General features: G+C 38.1%; 1 protein-coding gene across 1 annotated transcript; it reads left to right on the top strand.

The window, feature by feature from the left end:
• LOC109227007 (VHS domain-containing protein At3g16270-like) lies at window positions 1220-7525 on the top strand. Its single transcript, XM_019391990.1, is given in 6 exon segments — window positions 1220-1790; window positions 2567-3139; window positions 3141-3305; window positions 4901-5056; window positions 5672-6634; window positions 7142-7525. Coding segments are annotated over 6 exon segments (2106 nt in total). The 5' UTR covers window positions 1220-1583; the 3' UTR covers window positions 7184-7525.

Below are 11160 nucleotides of genomic sequence, written 5' to 3'. Positions count from 1 at the left end.
CTTCTTCCAGCCCTCGTGCTTCCTGGCCTCTGGCTCGGGTTTCCCTATGTGCGTTCCTTGCGGGGTCTGTGCCTGCATCCGTGTTTAGTGCGTTATGGGAGCTAATGTCAACTGGCTCCGCATTTGGCACTCCTTCAGGGATTACTGGTGGTACACCGAGCCCTATGCCGCTATTTTCTCCAAGTCCTTCACTGTCGTGAGCGGGTGCATTTTGAGTGTTAGACATGATTAAGCCTGAAATCAAAGAATCTTTTGGCAAGAAAAAGTGTGAAGAATAACGTGTGTTATCGGAAAACTAGCACTAAAATAATCACTATTATTTTTAGTTCCAGGTGGGCGCCAAACTGTTTACCTCGAAAAATGAGCTTGACAATTAAAGATATTTAGTGGTTTTAAAGATACGCGATATATTCTAATACTAGTGATTATACAAGTAATATTGAGCATAAGTAAGGAGAAATAAAGAACCAAATCAGTGTTGTTGTAACAGTAGGGTGTCTCGAGCTTGACTTATCCAGGGACCTCGAGGTCAGCTAAGAATAATAAAGTATGAACAATAAAGTAAAGGCAATAAAGCTGAAGAATAATTGGAGAGCATGTTAAACCAGAAGAATAAGAATGTTCTATTGCAATGAATGATCTGATGCCTTTACAATATGGGGTCCCCTTTATATATGAGGAGAACTCCCTAATATAGTACATTCCTTATAAAAAGTAAAGGATTCTATTGGTACAGGTGTATAACGGTCTAGTACGGACTTGTACCATTTTGTACAACCCTTATCCTATTATAAATGCCCAGGTCCACGTGTCTTTGAGAAATTCCCGCTCTTTCTTGATTGACTTCGAGATTGCAACGCCCTCGATGCAAATCCCGCCAGGCCCTCAATCAGCTTCCTCGAGGCGGGAGTTCCTCAGCCGGATCTGATCACTACTTCGAATCTTCCGGACTCGGACCCATAGCTCGATTTAAGACTCCAAAATCATGCTCCCTCGGTTTTGACCGTATACAATAATCACATTAAATATTGCTTGAGGCCTAAGAATTAACAAATTAAATTTTAGGGTAAATAATTACAATTATTGTAAAACCTATGAGCCATAAGTAAAATAAAGAACCAAAAACCTCTATGCGCGTCTGTTGGTCCAATACTTGGGTTCATTAAATTGAGTAATCAAACTATCGTTGACTTAGTATGATAAATTGCTGCGTCAGAGGGATATGACTATGGAGGAAGCCCCTTAATTGTAAGAATTTGCAAGAGAAGAAAATATAGTAATTAATACGTACCGCATACAATAATCTTTGCTAGGAAAATTTCCGAATTTCATTTCGTAAGAATTAACAAGAGAACAGTCTCTTCCTCTTTCTATTGCCTTCCACGTTTACTTCTCCCTACCCACACAACCCCCTTTTCCTGGATCCCCACCCCCCACCCGCCCCATCGGAGCCTACCAGATTTTCTTTTTTTTTTTGGGTCAAAAACCCTAACTGGATTTTCATCTCAGTTGATCCACAATCTGATCTGAAATTCAATAAACTTGGCAGTGAAACAATCAAACATTATTGGATTAGAAAGATAATGGATTCGAGCAGGAGGGCGGTAGAGTCATATTGGAGATCGCGGATGATCGACGGAGCGACCTCGGATGAGGATAAAGTGACTCCTGTTTACAAATTGGAGGAGATCTCTGAGTTGCTTGGATCCTCTCATTCCAGTATTGTTAAAGAAGTCTCTGAGTTCATCCTCAAACGTCTCCAACACAAATCCCCTATTGTCAAGCAAAAGGTATTTTTTTCCCTTCTTCCGCTTAGCTAATTTAGCTCGTTTTGTTGGTTTTTTTCCTTTCTTTTGGATGTCTTTTTTCTTGATTTTAATTGGGTTTGTGTGTCTGAGTTTCTGAATTCAGAAATATTTTGATGGATTAATATGATTTGAGTTCGAATGAATAAGAGGAAAAATAATAAGGAAATGGATATGGTCTGGCTGTAATTGTGGTGTTGAGTTGAGTTGGATTGAAAGGTAACCCTTTTGTTGCGTGATTTTATTGGGTTCATGTTATTGGAACCCGGTGCATTTTGTGATTGATGTGGTCTTGGGGATGAAAGAGAAGTGAAGTGATTATGGTGTATCCATTGGTATTGGGCTGAGCTACTTCTGGTTAGATTTACCTTTGTCATATGGTGGATTTTGTGACCCCTTTTTTGAGCTTTAGCTTCTGCTTACTTTTGCTGGTCACTACTTGCTTTTTTCATGTGGTTTTGAATGATTTTTATCTTGGTTTTGTTAGCTTTGTGTGAGAGAAATTTTGGATACAGAAGCATGTGATTGTTGATTGATATGGTTGATTTGAGCTCTATTTTGTAACCCCCCCCCCCCTCACCCCTAAAAAAAAAAAAAAAGATTAAAAAAAAGTTCTTAAGAGGAGAAAGCATAGATCATTTGGGGCCCTTGCAGAGAATTACATTTTCTGTTCGAGATCCTCTATTAATGCTTATGTAACTAATAAGAGAATGTCAAGATCTTGGAATGTAACTTATCAGACCCCTTTCTGCTCTATGCAGGCTCTGAGAGTGATCAAGTATGCCGTGGGAAAATCTGGTGCTGAGTTCAGAAGGGAGATGCAAAGGAATTCAGTGGCTGTACGTCAGTTAATTCACTACAAGGGCCAACCGGATCCGTTGAAGGGTGATTCACGCAACAAAGCAGTCCGTGAAACAGCACAGGAAGCATTATCTGCTCTATTTTCTTCAGAAGAGAGTAAACCTGCTCCCTCAGAAACACTTGGTGGTCGAATACAAGGCTTTGGTAATACCAACTATGAAATGCCATCAGATGATAAGAAGTCTTTCCTCAGTGAGGTTGTTGGTATTGGAAGTGCGACAATAAAACAAGGACTAAATACTCTTTCACAATCTCCATCCCTGAAAAAGAATGATACTGGAAATTACAGGAGTCCAAATCTTCAGAGATCATTGACAACAGAAACTGACTACACAGAGAGATATGAAGGGATTTCTTCTCACAGTGACGGTTCTCGGTTTTCAAGAAATGCTGCTTCTGCAAGTTGGAGTCAAGATCTTCAAGCATCTCAGACTGAAACAACCAATGCAGATTCAGGTTTGAGTTCTGGTGAAAAAGACCCGAGAAGAGAAGTTGTTAGAAACTATTGCAACATCTGGTGGAGTTCGTCTGCAGCCAACTCGGGATGCACTTCAGGTTTTCCTTCTGGAGGCGTCAAAATTAGATGCTTTGGCTTTGACTCAAGCCCTTGAATCAAAACTGCAATCACCGTCGTGGCAGGTTTGTCCTTGTACTATTTTGCTCTTCTACGTACAGATAGTTACTACGGCAAAGGGTCAAAAATACCCCTCTACTATGGAATATTGTTTAAAACTACCCTCCGTCGTACTAATCAAGAAAAAATATCCCTACGTCTTACTATTGAACAAAAATACCCCTATCTTAATGGAGGTGCCACGTGGCAGCAATCTGATAGAATTGGTCCAACCGAATTTTTTGGTAAATTTACCCGACCCAATACCCTTAAACCCACCTAAAAAAGGACCTATAGAAATGACACGTGGCTAAACAACACCAAAAACTAAACATAAAAAGTGGTAAACTTCACCTTTAACACCAGAAATTACCGCCGGCAACCAAAGCCATTACAACCGGCAACCAACCCCTACAAACGGCAAACATAACACATGCTTAGTACTAGAATCGTCGCCAGCAGCTAAACCTATTTATTCCTAAGACGTAAATCCAGCATTCTTCTAAATCGCCTCCGACAACCAACAAATCGGGAGTAAAAAGTGCTCCAAATGAAGATGTGGATCGAGATGTCTCTTCCCATTGCTCGGATACCGACATCTCGGATTTCAGTTCGTTTCAATGGTGGGAAGTCCTTCAAAAATACTCTGAACCTTGTTGCCCGTGAACAGAAACTCCGACGAGCCTCATTCGATTGCTCTAGCAAATTTTGCTCCATCAGGATTCTTGCCCCCCAATACAGGCTCCCCATTTTGTGAAAGCTCATATCATTTCACTATTTCAGATTCCATGAATCTAAAAAACAAAATCCGACAAACTTGACATCAGCGGCCATGGAGGTTCCGCCCATTCTTGCCCAAAGTTTGCTATTAAGTGAAACAATTAGTGATCTAATTTTGTTCAAAATTCTTTGTTAGGACTTATGACTATGATGTCTGAGGACTATATTGGATAATGGCCAAAGTGGACCAGCAAATTACAGATTTGGTGGTGGTAACTTATTCAAATTTTGAGGATAGATATGGTTACCATTTAGATTTGAGAAGATGTTTCCTCTTTTATTTGATAGAAGAATTTGGTTTTGATTTTGTTAAACAACATATGTGTTTGTAGAGGAAAGATTGTGTTGGTTGTTATGGCCTCATCGTTGGTGGAGTGTAGGCGGATGTGAGTGCAAAGGAAAGATTAAAAAAAGAGATAAACGAAAAAAAGATTTAGACTTATTTTTTAGCTAGGTGTTAATGGGGTCTTTTAAGTGTTAAGCGGTTTTTTCAAGGTGGGTGGGTCGGGTAAGTTTAGACCAATTGTTGCCACGTGGAACTTCCGTTAAAGTGAGGGATTTTTTGTTCAATAGTAAGACGGGAGGGGTATTTTTGCTCGATTAGTATGGTAGAGGGTAATTTTAAACAATATTCAATAGTAGAGGGGTATTTCTGACCCTTTTCCGTAGTTACTATGGGAAGCATTTCATTGTGATTGATCTTCTTTATGTAGAAACTTAAGCCGTTTTCTTTTCGGCACTGGCATCGGTGCTTAATCTCTTATTTAAACTGATATACTGCTGATTAATGTTGTGATCAAAATGGTTCACATATTTTTACTTGGTCTGCTTTTTTTGCCAGGTTCGTGTAAAAGCAATCTGTGTCCTCGAGGCTATCTTGAGGAAAAAAGATGACGAGCACTTTGGTATTATGGCATCTTATTTCAATGAAAATAAAGATGTTGTGGTGAAATGCTCTGAATCTCCCCAAGCGTCATTAAGAGAAAAGGCAAACAAAGTAAGATTTTCCAAGATGAACACTCTGCAATTCTTTGCCCTCCTCGAACTCCTCCAGTGGAGGAAACACATACACATAAATATAAATGCAAAGATTTATGTTTATAAAAAGAGAGAGAGTATATTATATGTGCGCATGAATTCTACAAGGTTCGTGGCACAAGGTTTTATAGGTCCTTGCTTCGATGCTTTCTATTTGCAGTTACAAAATTACATGACCTCATTGTTCTGCCAAGCAAAAGTGAGAAAATATGACACATAAAGCTGTTGAGCCATAGTGGAAGAATTAGAGCTATAAGACCTAATTTATTTTTTTAAAAATGAAGGGAAACAAAGATGAGGAGGGGAAACATTATTCCATGATCATCCATTTCATTCACCATTTTGAATCTGAGAGTTACAGCTTTGAACAAGGTCACCCTACTACAGATTTAGGTCTAAGGTGTGAATTGTGATATTTAAATAAGTTCTCTTGTGGAGTTGATTTGTATTTCTCTCAGCTTCAGAGGGAAATGAAAAGAAAAACTTTTAATGTGCATATCTTGGCATCTTGCAACAAATTTATGATTACATTATGTATCTTCCCTATTTAAAGTCATCTGATGAATATGGGCAGGTCTTAAGTCTTCTGAATGATGGACAAACAGCTAATTCTGTGCCTCATGTAGATAGGTCAGCAAGGGCTGGCACCCCTGCTGTTCAGATGCCCGACTTGATAGACACAGGTAATTCTGATGATCTGTTTGGAGCAGATGATTTAGCAAATATGCAGAGTGGTGAAGGGATAAAAATTGCATCCACCTCTGGCGCCCCTCTGGTTGATGATCTATTTGGAGACAATTTGGGTGGCAACGTGACTTCCGGCCAGCAGAAAAATGATGATGACCCCTTTGCTGATGTCTCATTTCACACCAGTAATGAAAAGGCGCTTGAAGCTGATCTATTTTCTGGAATGACATTTGACAAATCAGATGCTACTGAAGTCCATTCGGCTGTCAATAGAACTGGACCTGAACTGTTTGACATCTTTGGTCCCAGTGTTGAAGTTCCCCAGGAACCCAATAATCCTAGAAAGGAGATTAATGATTTAATGAATAGTCTCTCTTTGAATGGGAATGACTCATCTAAGAAGCAGAACGGCAGCTCAACGGGAACCTATCAGGATATGTTTCAAGAGTCCACTATTGATCCTCATCATCAGGCTTCGAATGATGCCTCGAACAGCATATTTTCCTCCCAGGCTGGTGGAGCAAACTCAAATCCCATGTTTCCTTTGGGTGCTATGCAGTATAACTTGCCTCCTGGTTTCGTGTTGAATCCATCATTTGCTCCTCAGGCTCTAAACTATAATGCCATGGGTAACATGTTTGCTCAACAGCAGTTCTTTGCAACACTTTCCAGTTACCAGCAATTAGCTACCATGCACCCATCCACTAGTGCTAGTCATGCGTCTGATTCTGCTGGAGGTTATGGTTCAGCTCTTCCCAATATCTTCAGTCCAAGCATTTCTAATCAAACTCCTACTTCCTTGATGAACACTTCAAAGAAAGAAGATACAAAAGCATTTGATTTTATCTCGGTAAGTTTGGTCCTTGTGTACTTCAATTTTGCTATTATTACTTTGAAGATGCATTGAATTGTGACGGCCCTAGTGTGTCCCTGATTTTGAAGGTATGACATTAACAATTATGCCATTTGCTTATCTATGTTATTTGGCCTAAATCTTCCCCCCCTCCCTCTTCCTCCACTCCAAAAAGACGAGGTCCTCCGCCTTTATTCTTGTGGTGATAAATGAGGTCCATTGCATTGTCCTTTTCCAGGCCCCCTGTCATGTAAAGATTAGATGGACTTGGAAATACTCTGGCATCATAATCAGCTATTCCTTTTCTTTTGATGTACTTAGATATCTCATTGTAGGGCTTCTCAGTGCTTCATCTTTTTTTGTCAATGCTGTGAGCAATAATGTTTCTCAGTTCTGATTGTGTGCAATAGCTTCTTTTCCAAATTGAGAAGACTAGAAAACTTCATATTAGGACTGTATGACTCTAATTTTGTTGCCATGGTGGATTCCCTGTGTTTTTTGCAGGATCATTTGGCTGCAGCTCGTGATCCAAAGAGGGTGATTTGAGTGGTTATAGCTCAAAGCAACCCAGAGTATGCTGCTTATAAGATAACTATGCACAATTTGAAGCAGGAATTTAATCTGTAAAGGTTCTTTGAAGCAAGTGATATCAATGTGAAAAAACCAAATATTTTTTTCCAATAATGATTATTCTGCATGTGTTAGAAAACAGTGTATCATTCAGAATTAGCTTTACTTGATGAACAGAAGTTTTGGTCTCCAGTGTGGAAGTGGAGTTTGCAAAGGTTTAGGGGAGCGTAACATATTGTGGTTACTGAGATGAGGATAATTATTGGATGACGTTTGCTGTTTGGACTTTTGTGCAAGCCTTAAATTTTCAGATTTTGCAACTCTGCACTTCATTACCCCCCTCTCCCTCTCCCTCTCCCTCTCCCTCATACTGTTCTTGTAGCAAAGTAGAGGTGAAAATAGCATGGGCTAGCTAGTTTTCGGGTTGGTAATTGGAAAATAGCATGGGCTAGCTAGTTTTTGGGTTGGTAATTGAAAAATAGCCCGCACTTATAAAGTTATTGAAAAATAATCATTATTTTACTTGAAACACGAATAGTTTCAGCATAATATACTGGATTATGGAGCTCCTGTGTATAAACTTCTATCATATTATATTGGAATTCCAACAAATTATGAAATTCCAGCACATTATGTTGGAATTTTCTGGATTTTAAGGATATTTTGTTTAGATTTTATCTTTACATGAAAAAATATCTAAATTTTGATTATTTTCGAAACTATGGCTATTTTTCAATTACTTTCTTTCCCCCTTTTTTTTCTTTATCTTTTTCAGGTTATCCTGGTAAGTTTTGTCTCTAAAATATATTTATTGTAGTGGGTAATTCAGAGTTGCTCTTGTGAATGTCAAACACTCGTGATAATGTTAAATGCGAGATTTGATAAAAAACAAGTTTCTTTCAAACAATTGATTAGGAGCCTCATCGTAACACAACATGAATGTGGATGTGTAGATATCATTAAACCAATGCGATTTTTGTAGAGATTTGAGTATAGACGATTTATATTTTTGATTAGAGACATACCAGCAATAGTGTAGTTAGAAGGTGGCATAAAGTAATTACTATACTGCGAAATCTGAGAACATCTTCTCTCTGCAATTTCCTCATCCCCATTCCCCAAGTTACTAAGCTAGCGTTTGGCCATAGATTCTCAAATTTGTTTTGAAAAATCTGATTTGGGTGAAGTTTAATTTGAAAATGGAAATGTGTTTGGACATAAGTTTTCAAAACATATTTCACTTTTTTTTTTTTTTGAAAAAACATGAAACACGACTTATACCCACAAGTTCTAAAAACTATCACAAATACCCAATATAACCTTTATCAATAACATTCATTATATTATCGCAAACCATAATCTTGAACATAAATAAATTTGGTACAAAATTATCACTTTTAAAATGAACTACATAATGCACTATCAGATGATCGAGAAGACGAAGCAGCATTGTTACAAAATAATAAATAGTGGGCTCTTTTATAAAATATAAAAGTTTAGGGTAAATTTTAAAAAATATAATAGTGATAATTTGGGCCAAAACCAGCTCTTGAGCTAGTTTTAGGATTTGGGTGGGTTTTAATAATTTGCCAAAATGTGGGGGAAGTGCACAGTTAGCAGTAATAAGACATGTATTTACTTTTAAGCCACTGTTTAAAATGTCCTTAGTCTTTAGCCATTGCTTTAATAAACTTTTACCCGCCCGAACGAAAATAACCTTCTGCTCATAAAGTTCAAGACCAAGTGTCCTTAACTTATGAGCTTGTTACTGTAAGTTCAGGACTAGCTGTCCTTAATTTATGAGCTTGTAAGTCTAGTTTAGGACTATCTGTCCTTAACTTTTGAACTTGTAACTCTAAGTTCAGGATTACATGTCCTTAACTTTTGAACTTGGAACTAAGAAGTTTATGACTACCTGTCCTTAATTTCTGTGCTTGTAACTCTAAGTTAAGGACCAAGTGTCCTTAATTTTTGAACTTCCAACTCTATGTTCAGAACCAAGTGGCCTTAACTTATGAGCTTGTTACTGTAAGTTCATGACTAGCTGTCCTTGATTTATGAGCTTGTAAGTCTAAGTTAAGGACTACATGTCCTTAATTTTTGAGCTTGTAACTCTAAGTTTCCTTAACTTCTGAACTTGTAACTCTAAGTTCAGGACTACATGTCCTTATTTTTTGAACTTAGAACTCTAAGTTCAGAACAACGGCAAAACATATGAAGTTATTCTCTTCAAATCAAATGAACAAAATTCTAGGTTCTATTTTATCGGATGAGAGGCCTGGAAACTTCTAAAGTCACGGAAAAAGAAGATAATTTGTTGATGATTTCCCTCTTCCTATTTACAGTCGTCTCGTCTCCTTCCTTGTATAGTCTGTCAATCTCTGAGCAGGAATTGGGTTAGCTAGTGAGATGAGCTCACCCGGTCTATCTCGAGGAGGAGAAAAGGAACAAAGAGCAAGGACTTTTGAAACTGAAGCGAAGAAGATGTGCTGGGCCAAGGCGGGGTCAAGAGATAGAAGAAAGAGTAACACCGTCTTTTCATATTAATTTTAATAGACTAGTGGCTACTTTTGCTCAGCATTCAAAATGCTGGATAAAAATTAAATACCACTTTAAAAAGTGGCTACTCCACACAATTTTTACCCAAAATGTATGCCAAAAAAAATTTCAAATATATTTTGGCAAAATCTATGGCCAAATGAGTCCTAAGAAATTAACTCGGTTGACTACTCTATCCCAATGGACTGTCTCTTCAATTTCCCAACAATGGGGAGATGACACTGTATAGGCAGTCTTAAAATAATAATCGGAAAAAATACGTATATTCTTTTTTAAATATTTTTGGTATATATTTACATTTTTGTATAATATATAAATAATATGTAAATTTTATACACTTTTGCGGTTACCAGATATAAGTAGTTTTGCCCGCAAGCTAAATGTAATCTTTGTCCAATAACAATAATAGTCCTACATGCAACCCCTCATCTTCCTTTAAGGAAATATTATTAGCGGACAGTCAAATAGAGTACATTAATATGCAACCCATCGATTTTGCCCCTACTCTGAATGCTAGATTTCAAGGAAATCATTACGCATGGGAAAGCTAAGACAAACGGAGGCTTTCAAGTTAACCTACCAATGGAAGAGTTGCAACGTATCTATCACCCTTGGAAATACTTGGTTATTACTAAATTACTTGGTAAGGGAATCCTCCTTAACTATCTCAAAAGAAAAATGTATTGGTCCAAATTTGGACGACCACGACCACTAACGAGGGACGGGACCCTCACGATACGGCGTCCTTTGGTCGTTGAGGAAGGCGATGATTGGTAGCGACTGGAGAACGTACGACATTGGTAGTAATGTAGGTGCAGCACGAGGCCGTCCGAATATACTTGGGAATATTCTTTTTTGTTATATCTTTTAGGGTTCAGGAGGAGATTGTCCCTTATAAATAGAAGGAGAAGGCTCTGTGGGGGAGCTCCTTTCTTGGACACGAGAGGAAAAAGCAAGAATGTTCATTACTGTATCTTCCCACATTCAAAGTTATCATATCAATGCTTAATCGTTCAATTTCGTGGTATTAAGAAACATTATCCATTGCGCTCATCCTTTATATCTTTCAATCTAGATTTCATTATTCTTAGCAGAGATTTACCTCTTCATCTTCTCTAATTGATTTAATCAAAAATGTTTCGATTACTTTTGGTCAAATAATTTGGCGCCGTCTGTGGGGATTTCTTTAGCTAAGATTTTAGTATCATCTAGACCCTTGAAAGGGATAATCGCCTCTTCTCTGCCTTGCAAAAACCGACAATGGCAGGAAAGGAGGACGCAAGATTAAAGGCAATCGTAGGTGTCACGAACAACCTTCTGGATTCCATCAACGAAATCGATAGGGAAGATAACGAAAACGCAACACCAAGCGCTACACCTGAGAAAGATAACCC

The sequence above is a fragment of the Nicotiana attenuata genome, chromosome 6 (genome assembly GCF_001879085.1).
Source record: "Nicotiana attenuata strain UT chromosome 6, NIATTr2, whole genome shotgun sequence".
NCBI lineage: Eukaryota > Viridiplantae > Streptophyta > Magnoliopsida > Solanales > Solanaceae > Nicotiana > Nicotiana attenuata.
The sequence above is the reverse complement of the archived record's forward strand: the minus strand, read 5'-3'. Positions and strand labels throughout refer to the sequence as shown.